Consider the following 17660-nt stretch of genomic DNA (forward strand, 5'->3'; position numbering starts at 1 on the left):
AATCTGCCAAACTGAGGAACCAGTATTTTGAGTACTAAAGAGGCATTTGAATGCAGAAAGGGCCAGAAGTCAGGACTCTATCAACAAATAAAAGTAGTATAAAGATTTTATTCTGAAATATACACACTCCTAATGAGAAGCTCAACTTAACATTAGCCATTCTTACTCCCTCTTCAACAGTACTTACCAGCTGATCGCAATTCTAAGGATAGAATGAGAAAAGATGACCCTGGTGGACAGGTAATGTCTTCAAACTTCCTCCCTAGATCTTAAGCGCTATGAAAGTGAAAAAAGGGAATAACAAAATATGTCTAAGTGCCAGGAACAAAGTCAGTTCTGAATGCCTAAGTATGGAGAGCGAGGAATCACTTGTGCAGGTATGGATTGAGTACAATCTTCTCACATCCCCACACTGGTCTAAAACTCATTTTCTTTGTCCTTAGTATAATAAATAACATTCATGCCATGTGGGAGTAAAAAAGGAGCTTTTCAGCAGGAAAAAAAAAAAAAAAAAAAGAAGATGAAGAAGAGAAAAGAAGAAAAGAGTCTGATTCCTTGGAGACTGAGCAGCCTGGTGAGTACCGTCCTGGTAGAACAGAAGAGTTGTTCTCAGGGTCTCAGTTGTTCTCACGTTCAAATTAGTTGGAAAGCAGAGCCAAAAGGAATTATGGAATAATTAAGGTTGGAAAAGACCTCAAAAATCATTGAGTCCAACCTTTCACCCAACACCACCGTGACAACTAAACTACAGCACTGAGTGCCATCTCCAGTTTTTTGAACACTTCTAAGGTTGGCCATTCCAATCCCTTCCTGGGTGATGTTTAACCACTCTTTCAGGGAAGAAATTATGCCTTATGTCCAGCCTGAGGCTCCCCTGGGGCAGCTTGAGTTCCTCTCATCCTGTCACTGGCTGCCTGGTGGGAGAGACGAGCCCCCACCTGGCCACAACCTCCTTTCATGAGGTTATAGAGAGTGATAAGATCTCCCCCAAGACTCCTTTTTTCCATGCTAAACAACCCCATTTCCCTCAGCCAGCCCTCATATAATTTACTCTCTAGACCCTTCACCAGCCTCATTGCCCTTCACTCCAGCACCTCAATGTTATTCTTGAAGGGAGGGGCTCAAAACTGGACCCAGGATTTGAGGTGTGGCCTTACCAAGGCCAAGTTTAGAGGGGCCAATCACTGCCCTGGTCCTGCTAGCCACACTATTTCTGCGGCAAGCCAGGACACCATTGGTCTTCTTGGCCACCTGGACACACACTGGTTCATGTTCAGCCACTGTTACCAGCACCCCCAGGTCCTTTTCCACTGGGCCACTTTCCAGTCACTCTGTCCCAGGATGTAGCATTACAGGGGGTTGTGGTGACCCAAATCAGGAACTTTCTTTGCAAACACTCCAGGAATTTCCTAGACTGCCTCCCCTCCACTGTGTTGAGTTTCCTGCAGACATCAAGCAGGTTAAAGCCTCCCAGAAGAACAAGGGCTGATGATTGTAAAGTATCAGCCAGCTGCTTAGAGAATAGTTCATTCAGCTCTTCATCCTGATGTCGTGGTCTGTGACAGACTCCCACCACGATGTCCGCTTTATCATCATCATTTTTGGTGGCTTCACCTTGTCTGGATGCCAGGTACCCACCATGCCACTCGATCACTCCCTCTTCCCAACTGAACAGGGTAAGAAAATAAGATTAAAAACAACTCATAGGCTGATATAAGGCAATTTACTAAAACAAAAGTGAAAGTTCGCAAGCACATGAACTAAGAGAAGAAAAACAATAATTTTATTCTCTACTTCAAACCAGCAAGCAATGTCAGGCCACTGCCCGGGAAGCAGCGTTGCAGCACATGCAGCCATTGCTCAGGAAAGTAAACACTGTAAATAATGAAATTCCCCCCTTCCTCCTCCTTTTATTAGCTGTTACACCTGAGCTGACACCATATGGTATGGAATATCCCTTCAGTTGAGTCAGCTGGCCTATTCTGTCCCCTCCCAGAATGTTGCCCATCCCCAGCCTGCTCATGGAGTGGGGAGATGCTGAGAGACAGGACTGATGCTGGGCCAGTGCTGCTCAGCTGTAGCCAAAGCACTGGTGTGCTATCAACCCCTTTCTGGCTACCAAAGCAAGACCAGCACTTTGACGGCTGCTGTGGGGAAAATGAACTCCATCTCAGCCAGACTCAATAAACTATTCTAAGAGCAAGAGCAACTTTCAAGTGACAGTTTTCTCTTATCATCTGATAAGGGCCTTAAAACACCTGTCTGCCACAGCCATTCCTGCCAGACTGGCTTTTTGTTTTCTCCATCATGCATGAGGCATTGCAGCATTCCTAGAGTCACACAGACTGGGGAGAGGACATGTTCTGCTTCAGGGCATGCCAAAACTGTTAGAGCCTTGACAGGACCAAGCATGTGTGCTTGTGTCTCACAGTGAAGTCCAGACAGGATCCATGGCCCACATGTTTGCTGCTAAGGGGTTGGCCCCCTAGCTGTTGTCCAGCTGTTTGGTGAGGACTTTACTGAAAATATTTGTGCCAGCTGGAGGAAAGGGACTCCCTTCAGGTACTCACAAATCTGTGTTTAAGTCCTTGTGCAACTTGCATCCCTGTCTTCTTCTGGGGGCTCAGAGTTCATGCAGAGGGACTACAGGCCCAGGCCACTTCTTTCAGCTCACTGAAGTACCCTAACCCCCAGACTGGACTTTCACTGGAAGAGAATTAATTCAGGATGGAGAGAGGGGAATCACAAGAAAAAAAAAAAAGGAATATGACTCTCTGACCCTTATTACTGTGTGATATCCAATGGCTATAATGTATGTAGCCAGGACTCAAACTGGAGGCTGGAAATCCTTATCCCTGCCTGAGCACTATGGCAGAAAAATCATGCTCTTTCCAGAAGGAGAGAGTAAGAGTAAGGGAGGAGGATAATCCTTTCTTTCAGTACTCCCCTCCTAGTTAATCTCTAGCCCAGAAGTTACACTGCTTGTTCATGAAGGTATTGTAAACTCCCTGTAGCCAAATGGCTTTTGAAAAAGTATTTTAATGATCAATTTATACAACTGTAATAAATTTGTGGTTTTAATAAAGAAACTTAATATTGAAGATACTGGAGGCATTTATGTATTTGTGGGGATTTTCAAGATCACATGGTAAATACTGTTATTAAAAGACCTTATCAAGCCCCATCAGTCTGTCTGGCACTGCACAGGATGTGAAAACAAGCACTGAAAAGCTTCCAACTCTAATAGACAGTGCAATGCAGGGACAGGGAAACACAGGCATACTCCTAAAGGAATGGAAGGAGCAGACAGCTATCAGCAATTCTCTGCAATAAGAATCTCTATTCGTGATGCCAGAAACCTTACATTTGTACAGATAACCAAAAGAGAAGTTTCACATCCTAATTAATGTACTCTCAGCTTCACACAGCTTGTGCCCATGTTTGATCAACAAAGATTTTGGAGAGGTACTGTTTTCACGAGTGCTATTTGGTAGAGGAAAGACAAATACCAGTTGTTCTCATCCAAATTATATTTTAAAAAGCAATATTCCTTTTAATTTAGTATGTAACTAGTGACAAAAGCACCTTTATGTTGTGAAATAGCACAAAAAGTTAGATTGCATCATGCCATGTTCAGATTTGTCAGCATGCAGTGGGAAGAAAGAATTGCTGGGCTTACAACCAGCTCTTTCCAGACTTACAAGAATCCTGTGGTTCTGAACTCCTTTCAGACTGTTCAGTGCATCCCTTGATCATGATTTCTCTGCTAAGTCTGCTTATGGGCAGATGACCTCTCTCTGCAAGCTGAGCAACTCATGAAAGGATGATCACAACTCCCATCAATTTTTTGAGCATCTGGGCCCCTGAAATCTCCAATATAAAAAGCATATCCCTGTCAGCATTAATGAGAAAAATAAAATTGAAAATCAAAATTCTAATTGCTTTAAGTATTGGACTTCACTTTGATCTGGATCGTGCCTTCCCCAGAGTAATTATTCCTATGTCCAGGTCTCATGGCTGGAATCTAAATAACTTAGCTACAAGCAGTACTGTCACTTTGCACCTACCAGTCCTCCACACTTACTGAGGTATGAACAAGCTGCAATAAAAATCCTTCGTATTTTAAAACCAGTCTACCTCAATCAAAGGGTGCACAAAACTCACAAATGGACAGCTGCTCCATATGGTAACACATAAGGAATTTTCATTCTGTAAGTCTTTAGGAAGAATTCAGACTCAACATTTTCAGTTTTGAACTAGGGGAAGGAAGACTACAAAAGTGAGTACCCTCTTCCTCAGACTGTATTGGTAATATGACCAACTTAAATTTCAGCCAGTATTTTGTGGTATCAAGGTCATCAGGAAAGTTTAATGGTTTAGTATAAATGAAGACAACACACTTCTTTAAACAAATGAATATTCCAATGGAGAGTCTGAAACAAACCAGTGTTTAATCAATAACCTCAAGATTAAAATTACTTCAGTGCTGTATAGCCTAACTGCATAGAAATTCAGCACAAAATAAGAACTATTAATAAAAAGCTGAATTTTTATGATAAGGTAGTGCTCCAAAAGTCTTTTAAATCAAAAGCTGTATCACCTATATCTCACCAGGCTTTGATCTATATTGAATCAAATCTTTAACATGTATCTTGTATCACAGTAAAGAATTTTAGTTTGCCTGCAGGATGAATTCTAGGATAAGGAGCCTTTTAGATTTATATATAGCCACAAACCCTCATATTAAAAACCACTTTGCTACGTGCCCTTAAAAGAAAAGTGTGATTTGCAGCTGCTTTAATATGCAAGCCCATTTGAGAACAGTTCTATAAACTGTATGTCTGAATGACAATAAATCCACAATGTCTGTTATTTGCTAAAGTAGCCCGTGTTCAGTTTCAGTCTCTAAATGTAGGGTACTCTAAATTATGATGGAGATGTCGTGAGAAACTTGGCCGAGGGAGGTTAAAATCGGTGTGAAACAGAAGTAAACGTGTTGTTTGACTTTCAGCTTCAGCTTTGCCTCTTCATGATCTGGTCACACTTCTCAATTTGATTTGCAGCAGTTCTCCCACAGATTCCATGGTCAAGAGAATCCCCCTACATGGCAATAATTTTAGATAACGCCTTTAATCACTTGATAGACTCCTCTGCTCTGATCAAAGCCTAGTTTAATAAGGACCTTCCGTGAGGTTGGACCATTTAATGAACGGGAGGAGGATTTCTAAGCGCTAGCACAATGCCTTTTACATTTACCCGCGCCTTAGGAGCACCCGCTGTTCTATCTCCGCACGGGGGAAGTTTCGGTGCATTTCTAACGAGGAGCCCCCGAGGCCGGGGCTTCCCCGGCTCTCTGCCCCCGCTGCCAGCGGGCTGTGCGGGGCTCAGCGCAGGGCAGAGCCCACCCGGGCGGCGGAGCGGGAGCGGGGCGGAGCGGGGCGGCCCCGGGCGGGGCGGGGGCACCGGGGCGCTCCTCCCTCCCCCGGGCACCGACGGCTCCGTCCCGCTGCCGCCGAAGCTCCGGGAGGGCGTCGGGGCGAGCGGCGCGGAGTCGAGCCGGGTGCTGCGCGGCTGGGGAGAGCGGGAGGGCGTAGGCAGGAGGGGATAAAAACCCGTTGTGTCGCCGCTGTGGCTGGGAGTCTCCCGCCTTCTCCGCTCCGCCGGTGCCGAGCTCCGGGCCTCAGCTCCGTTCCCGGGGGCAGCGGGCGAGCGCTGCCTGCGTCCGCGGGGGAGCGCAGGGGAGCCGCTGCCACGCTCCCGCGTCCCGCAACTTCCCCCGTAGCCCGGCGGAGCGCGGCATGCGGGGCAGGGGCTGCAGGCGGCGGCGGGGCCGGCATCGCGCTCCCCGGACATGAAGCGGCCATCGGAAGCTCCAGGTAACGCTGCCCGGCGGGGTGGCGGAGCAGACATCCCCCCGGTAGCCGGGATGGCGGGGGCAGGGTCCGGAGGGGCTGGGCTCGGGGCTGAGAGGGGCCGCCGGGGGCGAGCGCAGCCCCGGCAGCGGGCGGAGAGAGCCGGTGCCTGCCTCCGCCACGGAACGGCGGCAGCGGCCGCGCCTGCCCGGGGAAGCCGGGCAGAGACGCCTCGGAATGGTTGTGGGTGCCTCCGGCCCGATGCCGGTTTGGCCTCTTCGGTGGCTGGGCCCTCCGAAACTTTGCCCTCCGCCGACTCCCGGTAGGAATCTGGGGCTGCAGACGGACAGTCCCCGCCGTGAGATTGGCAGGAGATTCCCCCCAAATCGTATGCAAGGGGGTTTCTGTGAAGTTTAGCCCTCAGATAAATTTTTGGAGGCGGTGAGGATCCTTCGCTGGGCAACTAAACTTTCGTAAGATCTGACATTGCTTGGAGGCTGGTTACTGACACTGTAATAGGCACTGCCACTTATCATTGCATTTTTTCTTAATTATTTGCTGATCTCCTTAGCAACTGAAGTAATTTGCAAGGTTGAAGCTTGGTTGCAGCTTGATTTACAAAGTAGCATGGCAAAAGGGATGAATTTGTTGTTTCACTGATGTGTATTTCTCTTGTACCCTCTCAGAGGGATAAGAGGTGCTGAGATGTTGACTTACATAGCTGGTACTGCTGTAAAGAGACTGTTGATTAGTCCAACTGAGGCTCTGTTGTGCATCACCCAGTTGTTCTTCCGTATCTCAGTTTTCTTAAAGATAATCGAGTTACCGTGTTTTAAGAAAAAATATCTCTTCAAGGAAATTCAATCTTTAGTGAGGGATTAGTGGGAGATGATCATTTTATCTGGCTAAGGTTACTTGGACAAATTAATCTCTAATTCAGCACGATTGAGGTCTGGCCAGATGCTGGCTGGAGGGAGCACTCCATTTGCCTTGCTGATCTCAGGATCAGCTTGCTGCAAATATGATGTAAAGCTGTTTTTTTCATCACTGTTGGGTCCTGCAGCAAGCACAGTGTAGCCCGGCTCAGGGATTTAGTCCAGTGTATCAAGACGCCTCCCAGATGTAGCTCACCAACAGTATTTGCTGTTCAATCCATCATGTCACTAAATCTCATGGATTACGATGTTTGGGTAATCTGTATCTGTTCAGTCAGAGATGCTGAGCACAGCTGTCAGGAAGATTTGATGCAGAGTGCCTTTTCCACTCAGGAGTGATAAAGGCAGAGTAGAGCCTGGGGACTGAGGCGAGGTGGCTGAATATTTCCTCTGACAGTATCACACACACACAAGGAATGCGAGTTTATGCAGATCTTCCTTAAAAAATTAACTTTTAAAAATACTAATTGCATAGGGTGCCATTAGTCTGTATGTAATTAATGGCTTTATCATGTACTTGGACAGGATTCATAAAGTTGGGACTAAAAGCATGAATAATTATACTTGTATAATGTTGTTGTTATCATTTAATAAAACCCCATTCTAAAAATCACTTTGGCTTCTGAGTTCATGAGGAACCTTTGTCAAATGTCATGCCAGAAAAAAAAATAGAGCTGTGAGAAAACAAACACCCAAGCCATCATTTTTTTTACATTTATTTCATGTATTGTTAGGACTAGTACAGCCCTAATTCATCTGATATGTAAACTGATATAGGGGAGAGCACCTGTGTGGACATCAGAAGTCAGTGAGAGGTGCAGAGATGTATTATTGTCTTCTGGGCTGCTGAGATTGGAGCAAGACTCAAGAGAAGACAATCACAGGAGATGAGGTGCAAGGGAAGGAGGTAGGGCATGTAGAAATGGTGTGAACCTTCTGGAGGATCAGCAGAGGTCTTTAATGTTTTTAAGTGCTTGATCTCTCTAGAGGCTCAGCACTATTCCTGCAGTAGTGCAGCAGGCAGCAGGAATGTGTGCAAATACTTGCATTTTCACTGTGCAGAAAGTACCAGCCAGATGTGGGACTGTTTGCATCACCAATGTACTGGAAAATGCTTCACAGTAAGAATAACATCTACCAATCCAATTTTTTTTTAACAGTGAAAAGACTAATAGTAGTATTTTCAAAATATCATTCCAGTGAATTGTGAACTCCAGTCCAATTCACTGCTTAAATTAAGAGATGTGCTACATAAGGATTTTTAGCAAGGTCTCAAATGAACTGGGAGAGGTAGTTTGGTATACAGATTCCATTGGAGAAACAGCAATAAACCTGAAGGTACTTACAGAGGATAAGAAAACTGCTGTAGATATTACTAATGTCACATTAGTGAGAGAGAGCCCAGAAGAAGGAGAAAGGAGTATTTAGGACATTAGTTGATTTTCAGGTGATAATTGATGTTGAGACTGTATGTTGCCCAGCAGCCCCCTTTTCCTAGGTCTGAGTGCCCATTACTTTTAAAAACAAAACGACAAACAACCCCCTCAGAAATAAACAAAAGACAGGAACAAACACATTAAAAAGTTCAAAACAAGAACTGAATCCTTAGCTTCTCTTGAATGTGATTTGTTGTAGTCAATTTTGCTGTTTCTGACCACAGAGAATTTTCCCTATGATAGCAGGATATGTCCCACCTTTCTTCTTGAACAGTTGAGAAGCATGTGCACCATTACTGTTCAGATAAATTATCTCAGGGAGTAATGTGGTTTTGGCACTGAACTTAAAATATTGCATTTTAACATCACAAAAGAATTATTTCTTTGAACAGAATTCCAGAACAAAACTCCCAACCATGTCCTTCACTTTACTATAAATCAGAAAAGGTATCTACCCAGCTCATTCAGAAATATTGGTGAGGTGCTTGGCCAAAGTCTGTTGGCACACATTAGCTAATAGTATTCAATAACAATATCTCTCGTGATAAAATATGCAATATTGAAATTTGTAAAATAAAGTCTTCTCTAAAACCTGAAGTAGTGCTCCTGGGATGAAACAAAATGCCAGATTTTTTCATATAGGGCTTATTGCTGGCTTTGTTCTTCTTGCCACTTAACACATTACAACCCAGAAATGTTTATGCAGGCATTTTGAGTAAGTTCAAATGATCACATACCGTATAAATATTTATGTTGAACATTCTTGGCTTTGCAGAACATCCTGGGTAGTTTGTGCAGTAGATATGGGGAACACAGGTTGAGGAGCAGGTTGCAGCTCAGAGTCCTCTCCAAAAGAGCAAAGAACCTGTTGGGAATGTAGGCACTACACTGCATGTTGGGCATGGAAAGGAACTGCTCATCAGAGTACTCTCTAAATATTCTTGTGTGTTCTGTGGTATGTTTAGGATTTCTGTAATTTGGATTTGCCCACACAGACAAGTCAAGTTATCTGAAGCAGTTTCCATTTTGCCACTTCAGTGAGCTTTGAAAATTGACAATCCAGTTTTTCCCCTTGCAAACTGGTTTTTCTCCTTAGAACTGAAAGGTATTATGCTGATGTACACCAGTAACTGATCTGTGTCTTCCCATGGGATTTGGTTGCAGACTAGCTTGGAGTTTCTGGTGAGATAATTCTAGGCATGGACAGAAGCAAACATGCAAAGTTACCTAGTGTATTAAATTTGGTAACCCTTACAAACCTGAGCATTGATCCAGTACATCCCATTCAGAGTATCTCCAGGATCACAGTTATTTTCAGCCTGGGAAATGATTTTTTTAAGTGCCATTCACTTGTTGCAAGTGCAGTTACATTAAAAATTAGGCTGCATAGCTTGCAGAATCAGGCATTCACACGTTAGTGGGAAAGGCAACCTTTGCAGCAGCTGTTCATCTCCTGTTTTGTGGATGCTTTATAATGCAGTCTTCAGGTGCGTGGTGTTATGGTAATGTAGATTTCAGATGCCTTGTTTCATGCAGTAGACTAACTAAATGAGCAATTACTAAATACCTTTTTCATCTGCCAGGGTTTTTGCATTGTTCCTTATGTCTGTATACCATACAAATTCACACTGTGGTACATAATTATTTTTGATGGCAGTTTCTCTAATGCTTCACCCTCTTCAAGAACTTGTATCTATTAATTGTTGCTGTAGACTACCTAACTAGCAAAAACAAGTAAGGAGCTTAGGACTGATTAAAAAATACTGCTCTGGATTCCTAACTTTCCATTGAAAACCCCATGCATTTAGAAGCTTCAGGATTTAAGAGCCTAGAAGAGTTTATGAATCCTGATATTAAACTTTAATTCAAACCAATCAATTTATTTTTACAATATTTATATAGCTAAAACCATGTTAGTATATCCCTTGTATAAACAAGGAATCCCTGTGGAATCAGAAGTGCCAGACAGAGTCACAGCATTTTGACTCTCAGCACTTCCTCAGATCAGTCCTTCCCAAATTTAACATGCAGAGGTTCCTTATTTTATAAGTGCCAAGCTGGTGGCTATAATATGTTCATTATTTTGTAATAGTCACCAGTTCACATAGTTTGCCTGATCTCACAGGAATTTTGTGGCAAAGGCTAAGGCAGCTGCAGTTCTCAGGGATAAGGATTTATCAAGCTCTTCATGTAATCACCCATTCTTTTCCCTGTTCTTCCTCCACAGTGTCAGGAAAGGTTTGGGGGAACATTGAACAATCCTGTAACCAAGGACTGCATATAAAATCTAAAATAGAAAGAAAAATGTAATTCCGACACTTCAGTTTTGAACAGTTGACTTGGCAGTCTTGCAATTCTCTTAATGTTTTTTCCTTTTTTTTTTTTTTTTTTTTTTTTTTTTGGAATGCAAACAAAGCCAATGCATATATAAGTTCTTGTGAAAAGTGAAATGTCCCATTCTCCCATGCTGCCTTCATATTTCTTCTTTTAGTGGGTCATTAGATAATTCAGCTCTTTAGTTTCATAGCACATCTTCTGCCACTTGACTTAGGAGTAGGTTTGTCAGTTGAAGACAGCAGCCTGACAGATTGGCAGAGGGTTACAGAAGAGGGGAATAAAGAACTGAGGAGGAGTGAAATTTTTTGCTTTTTGCATATATTAATTAATTGCATCAGTAGTCTTAGGTTCTTAAGTAGCAGATGTAAATTCCCTGGAGAGGTGTGCTCTAAGTTTTACCTCCTGAAACTCTTGTTTGTCTTCTGCTTAGACCTCTTCTTTCCCTTTACACCCTTCTCATCTGCTTTTCCAGTCTCATATGCCTTAACTGACTTCTGCATCCTCAGACTACCTCCTCCTCAGTTTCTTTAGTGACAGTGATGATGCTCCATTAGCATCCACCTCCCCTGGTTTTGCTTTTCCTTCCCTATGTGTCTCTTACCCTTCTCTCTCTTCCCTTCTTTCACTATCCCTCTGCCCTGTTGCCCTCCACCATGTAGGTCTTGATTTTAATTTTTTTGCCCTCAAGACTCATCTTTTCTTAATCTATCTTGCGTCATCAGAGAATACAATTTCTTCTTTTGTTTTCCTCCTTTCCATCTGAGGCTGCTTCTTTTTCCTCATCCCACTGTCCACAGGCTCCTGGCCATAGCCACTATCAGCAGTGCAGAGCAGACATTGCAGGGTTTGCCAAGTTCAGATGCTGCTCCAACATGTAGGTGAGACTGGAGAAATGAGTTTGAGGACAATAATGGGGGGCTGAATACCACATATGAAGTTTGAAGGGGTGACAATAATCAATGCAGGTGAGATCACTTGTGAATTTACTGAAAAACTCTAAACAGGTACCAGGGAGAGCAAGAATCAACAGAAATGTTTATTCCTCTGCTGTGTATGCCTACATTTTCTCAGAAGATGGTAAAAAGCATATCCCTTAGCACAGAATCTCTACTGTGCCAAATCTAGCATCCCTGTTTCAAACAATTCTGACTCTAAAATATTCTCTGAAATACTCTGAAAATAGTATGGTTGGGGTTTTTCTATCTACATACAAGCAAAATAATTTTTTCTTTACTATGTTTTGAGAAAGAGCTGACTCATCCTTACTGAATGGTCCCAAAACTTATGCCTGAGGTAAGGACTTCATAGATTTCTTCCTCATTACTTATACTGGAAAAGGTAAAAGAAGCAGAATACAAAATATTGTTATTGAGCAACTTTAATAACTTCCAAAATAGGCTGTTGCTACCTGAACCATAGGTTACTAAATTAAAAGAAAAGAAAGGAAAGAAATTCATATGACATTTAAAGCTAGAAAGGCTGAGAAAATTCTTTGCTTCAAAATGTGTGACATTTTCTGATTATAAAGAAAAGCATGTTATAACTGCTTCCCACTTGACAAGAAAAAAAAACATTTAGGATGAGGCTTTTTCTTTCTTCTGCTGGGAATTCTATCTCTGTTGGTTTGGAAACAGGTAGGGATTGCTGTTGCCAAGTCATGCTCCACAGAGGAACATTTCCAATTTTTTTTAAATGAACTGTCAGAAATTGCATTACTTTGTGGAAGACTGAAGAATAGTTGCATTCTTTTTGAAGACAAAAAATACTGTATGTAAAGTATATATATTGACACATGAATGCAGAATTTCGTATTTACATAAAACAATGATGTTAAGTTTACATCACCTTAGAACTAGATTATGCCATTAATTGTATGAAACCCTAAGGATTAATTCCCTGTATTTTTCAAAAGGCATAAGAGATCATGCAGGGTATGAATGGTAAATGTTAACGTGCTGTACCTGTGTATCCCTCTTTTGACAGCAACGAGTGCAAAGCTAAGTGCACAAGTCATCTGTGGCAAGGAGCACTGGGAGACAGCTAAAAGACAGTGACAATGTCTTTAAACTGGTGGACACTTCCTACTCGACTTGGAGTTGTTAAAGCGAGCTGCAGAGGACTCGCATGCCTCTTGGTCTTCACCGTGAGTGTTTGTGGCAGTGCCCCAGGGATGTGTCCAGCAGCCTGCATCTGTGCCAGTGATATCATCAGCTGCACTAATAAGAACCTCACTCGAGTGCCAGGAAATCTTTATAAATGTATGAAAAGGCTGGATCTGAGTTATAACAGAATTGGGATTTTGGAGCCTGAATGGGTCCCAGTGCTGTCTGAGAAACTGAACACTTTAATAGTCAATCATAATAGCATTAGCAGCATTAGCACTGGAAGCTTTTCCACAACTCCAAATCTGAAGTATCTGGACTTGTCATCCAACAGCCTGAAAACGCTGGGCAGCCCTGTGTTTCAGGAGCTAAAGGAGTTGGAGGTTCTCCTGCTGTACAACAATCAAATAACACAGATCGAGTCTTTAGCCTTTGGAGGATTGTACAAATTACAGAAACTGTACCTAAGCTACAACTTGGTCTCGCATTTCCCACTGGACTTATATGTTGGAAAACATAAACTGACAGACCTTGTGTTGCTGGACATTTCCTTTAATCACATCCAGACGATGCCTGTTCAGCGCCTGAGTTCAGTGCCAGCCAAACAACTCAGTGGAATTTATCTTCATGGCAACCCATTCTATTGTGACTGTGTCCTGTACTCCATGCTAGTCTTCTGGTATCAAAGGCATTTCAGCTCAGTCATGGACTTCAGAAACGAGTACAGCTGTTTGTTGCAGTCAGACCCAAGAGATCATAATACACTGCCTTTACTGCACGACAGCGTTATGAATTGCTCTGAAAGTACCGTCAACAGCTCTTTCCAAGCCTTTGGGTTTATTCATGATGCCCAGGTTGGTGACAGGCTGATTGTACACTGTGACAGCAGAATCAGCGGTAGGGGCACACAGTTTGTATGGGTTAGTCCAGACAATAGATTGCTGGAGCCAGACAGGGACACCGATAACTTCAAGGTGTTTCCTAATGGCAGCCTGGAGATAACAGATGCCCAGCTAGAGAACTCAGGGCTGTATTCCTGCATTGCAATAAATAAGAAAAGACTATTAAATGAAACCATAGAGGTCAGAATAAATGTTAGCAATTTCACAGCGAACAGGTCCCACGCTCATGAAGCATTTAATACAGCTTTTACCACCCTTGCTGCCTGTGTGGCCAGTATTATTTTAGTGCTGCTGTATCTCTATCTGACCCCCTGCCCGTGTCAATGTAAGGCAAAAAAGAGGAAAAGGAAGCTGAACCAAAGCAGTGCCCACCCGTCCATACTGAATTCCGCACTGCCACAGGAGCTGCCAGCCGATGAGAAGAAGGCCGGCACTGGTAAACGGGTGGTTTTCCTGGAACCCGTGCACGAACCAAAACAGAGTCAGAATGGGAAAGTAAAACTGTTCCCCAAAGACAGTGTCATTACAGAGAGCATCTTAAAAACTACTCGAACAAAATCCGACTCTGACTCTGTCAACTCTGTGTTCTCAGATACACCTTTCATGCCGCCAGCTTAGTTTGCTGCCTGTGTTTGTATCGTGCAGTTCCATTTCTGAATACCTCTTTTGCCTGTAGCAAACCATCAGGACAAACAAATAAAAAGAGATTAAATGTTTTAAAGAAAGGTATATTTTGTCAGTCCTTGAACTGCGTCTCCTCTCTTTACGGGCCATGCAGCAGGGATAGCTCGTTTGAGAAAAGCAAACAGCTTGTCATTAGTGTGAATGGTTTTAATGCAAGCTCAGCCTCAGTTTTACTCTCTGATCCATACACAGCAATTTCTCATGCATGTTTAGAGACACTTCCAGTGCATACAGCTGACTCTGCAGAGGCAGAGGCTGACCCCTATGCAACACCCAGTCATGCTGATAACTCAGCTCTTCTGAAGTATGCACAGAAGCAGCTTATGGGTAAGGAGAAAAATGTCCAGATTTCCTGCTATTCCTTTCATAGCCTCATGAAGTCTTTCCATAAAATCACTACAGGAAAAATGTCATTATTTTTCTTGGACTGCTTGGCACAAAAGGATTGAATTTGCCACCAGAACACCTAGCAGCACTGGGTAAATGTTTGTGGCTTTCAGCTGATAACGTATTTGCAAATAATTGCTTGAAAACATTAAATGAGGGGCATCATAATAATTTTATTCAAAACATAGTCATGAGATTACTTGTGAAATGTGTTTGTATTTGTTTATAAATGTTTAATGTAATGAAAACGGGTAAAAGTTAATATGCTACCTTTGCAGTTGACTCAGTCAAAAAAATGAAAGTTGTCAGGCATGAGGACATACAAATCAGCAGTAACTTTTTAAGCTGTGATAACTGGATTAATTATAACCAATTGTCTTAACCTTTGCTGCTCACTGTATGCTTGGCATCACATGTGGTAAATAAATCTGCCACCATCATCAGGGCTTCTGCTTCATCTTAGGGGTGAGTGACTTCTCTTCAAAGATAATTGTGAAATCAGGGAATTTTTTATTTTTTTTTTTCAGTGGCACACAGTTTCTGGAGCCTTATTAAACTTGACCCCAGAGGTTTTTTTTAAAAGAGGAAATGCAGTATTTGGACAAACCCATGAAATATAAAAGACTTTACGCACTCTAAATTCAGAAAACACAGATTGTACCTAGACTTGGCCCTTGTCTGTATTATACTGCTTTTTTTCTTGCATGTATCACAGTCAAAGTTTATGAGTCTGGTAAAACTGACCTGGACTTGTTATGCAATATGGGTTGCATGGAGCATGTATTGTAATGAGCCTTCTGTTCTATTAACTTTTTTTTTTTCTATTATTTGTAACCCCCTCCTTTTTTTTTTACGCTTGTATACCTTGAGGCTGGGCTGGACTTTTCCAATCTTCCTCACATTGATAAGTAGCAACTTCAAAGGAGTTTTTCAAGTAATTACAGCTTACCAAACACTAGTAAATGGAGCATGTCTGTCTCATTCTGTTTTGGGGGAAATATACTGAACAGATAAAGGATAAACTAAATCAGAATCAAAGGGCTACATGATATAGCAACCGTAATTTATTTTCAAGCAGCTTACTGAACCAGCCACTTGCCATTTTTTGTGATTTATTTTGAGAGGCGTGTCAACATGCTAAAGCTTATATCTGGCTGAGCCAAAGATATTGATTTGCTACGGAGAAATCCTGATGTAGCTAATTGTTTGAAGACAAGCTATCTGACAAACAGATTAGTTCAGGAAGCAGTGTCTCTGTATTGTGTACAAAGTATGTGGAATTATAAAAAAGCTGGAGACATTAACTCAGATTCAGGAAAATGGAAATTATTTTTCTAGGTAGAGGTTAATAAATATTGAGGAGAGGAAGATGAACAGAAGTTTGGGTCTTTTATTTTACATTTATCTGTGTAGATTTAAAAATAGCTTCTACTGTCAAGCAGGGTAGTGTCCCTTCATAAAGCTCTTTCCCTCTTTCATCTGTGTATATGCAGTAACTCAAAATCTATATTTTTACATATAAAGTATGATGAAAAAACAATGTCTTTGCTGAAATCAGGTTGAGTCATCTGTCACTGTGGCAAAGGTTTGACATTGTGTCCTTCTCAAAGACTTTTTTTTCCCTACAATTTTACTAAGCTCCATGATTTCCTACTATTTCACATGTGTGGTAGGCGAGCGAGTGGATGTCCTCTGTGTTGTGCAAGGAGGTGATGGGTGACCCAGGGCCCAAGGGCTGAAATGGTGCTGGGGCAGGGTGGGAGGCAGAGAGACAAGTTCCCTGCAGACAGTTGTGCAGATCAGTTACAGCTCTGGGCAGATGTTACGCTCTCTTGTCATACATCAGGTTGATTGACCCAGATTTCAGTGTTTACACAAGAGCGCGGATGGTCAGTTCCAAATTGGGCAGAAAAAGGAAACAGGCAGTTGTCAGGCTGGCTGGGAGGCTGACACACTTCTCCTTAGAGCTGCAGCTGAGCAGGTGAACTCCACTGCTGTTTCCAGCACAGGGCAGTGGAAGTATCACGTGTCAAACTCACCAAGCATGTTAAATCTGTGTGGTAGCCCTGAACATAAAAAGGTACAGATCATTCAGCCTTTCATCCACAGGGCTGCTGCCCTGCAGCAAAACCATGGGGATTTGTGGGATCAGAGTAATCCTGACAGATGACTGGAGAAACTGAGCATTGATCTAAACAGCAGATATTCACTGTGACTATTAACTGTCTGTATTTTACTGACTCCTTCAAAGTGCTCACAGTTCAAACCATGAGTATGAACAAAGTGGTAAAAACAAAGCTTTGAAAAAGGTGGCTTTTTTGCTCCTTCTTTACATTATCATAGTCTCATGAGTTCAGTAGGTTTAATTAAGTTTATTGAAGATTTTTAATCATTAATGAATATTTGTCTGTAGCCCCAGTCGCCTCTTCCCTTGGAAGGCTGTTGAAAGCCACTGCAGCTTATCAGTTCCTCTCCTCCCACAGCAGTGTGTGTGAGCCCCATCAGGGCTGTGAGCAGGGAGCTGGTGCTGCCATCCAGCTGTGGGGCCTTGCAGCACCCTGCTTGTTGCATGGGCAGAAGGAGCTGCCCAGTGCCTCACCTGCAGCTCCACTGGGGTCTGATCTCCTAGAAAGGCTTTGTTGACAGGCCTGTCTTACAACCATGTCTTCCCCATTAACCTGTGTCCTGGATTTCCCATTGATGCTTCCAGCAACTACAAAAAAGCTGAATGATACTTTTAATGCAGAGAGAGTGCAGTTCTGTGAGGTGCTGAATGCTCTGGCACCAGTCCAGACACGCTCTTAAAATGGGTTTGCAGTAAGCAGAGGTACCAAGCTACTAGCAAAAATTCTGTGACTGGGCATGGGGTCACTCACTGCCACAAAATGCCTGGAGTGAGATATTCCCCACCATGCTGTGCTGACCCCAGATGCTTTTGCTCTCCCTTGTCCTCTTTCCAGAGCCTGAGACTCTGCTATACAAGGGTATAGGCAGAGCTCTAAGCTTTATTTTAACACTGTCATTT

At 42.8% G+C, this 17660-nt stretch overlaps 2 protein-coding genes across 2 annotated transcripts; one reads left to right on the forward strand and one right to left on the reverse strand.

The window, feature by feature from the left end:
* Positions 1-4826: 4826 nt before the first annotated feature.
* On the reverse strand, positions 4827-12955 carry LOC141728848 (uncharacterized). Its single transcript, XM_074539818.1, has 2 exons — positions 12544-12955; positions 4827-5876 (listed from the first exon to the last, which is right to left on the reverse strand). The coding sequence occupies exons 1-2, from the start codon at positions 12572-12574 to the stop codon at positions 5203-5205; spliced, it is 705 nt and encodes a 234-aa protein (XP_074395919.1). The 5' UTR covers positions 12575-12955; the 3' UTR covers positions 4827-5202.
* On the forward strand, positions 5734-16000 carry AMIGO2 (adhesion molecule with Ig like domain 2). Its single transcript, XM_005480541.4, has 2 exons — positions 5734-5876; positions 12544-16000. Exon 2 carries the CDS (start codon positions 12617-12619, stop codon positions 14180-14182), a length of 1566 nt encoding a protein of 521 aa, XP_005480598.1. The 5' UTR covers positions 5734-5876; positions 12544-12616; the 3' UTR covers positions 14183-16000.
* The last annotated feature ends 1660 nt before the right edge of the window (positions 16001-17660 follow it).

The sequence above is a fragment of the Zonotrichia albicollis genome, chromosome 4, assembly GCF_047830755.1.
Source record: "Zonotrichia albicollis isolate bZonAlb1 chromosome 4, bZonAlb1.hap1, whole genome shotgun sequence".
Classification (NCBI taxonomy): Eukaryota; Metazoa; Chordata; class Aves; order Passeriformes; family Passerellidae; genus Zonotrichia; species Zonotrichia albicollis.

What these genes read in the sequence shown, in the direction of transcription:
- AMIGO2 (XM_005480541.4), top strand. Translation starts at nt 12,617, where the DNA reads ATGTCTTTAAACTGGTGGACACTTCCTACTCGACTTGGAGTTGTTAAA.
- LOC141728848 (XM_074539818.1), bottom strand. Translation starts at nt 12,574, where the DNA reads ATGACTTGTGCACTTAGCTTTGCACTCGTTG. An exon ending in ACTTAGCTTTGCACTCGTTG is followed by an intron (nt 5,877 to 12,543) that starts CTGTCAAAAGAG and finishes GGGCAGCGTTAC; the next exon opens with CTGGAGCTTCCGATGGCCGC.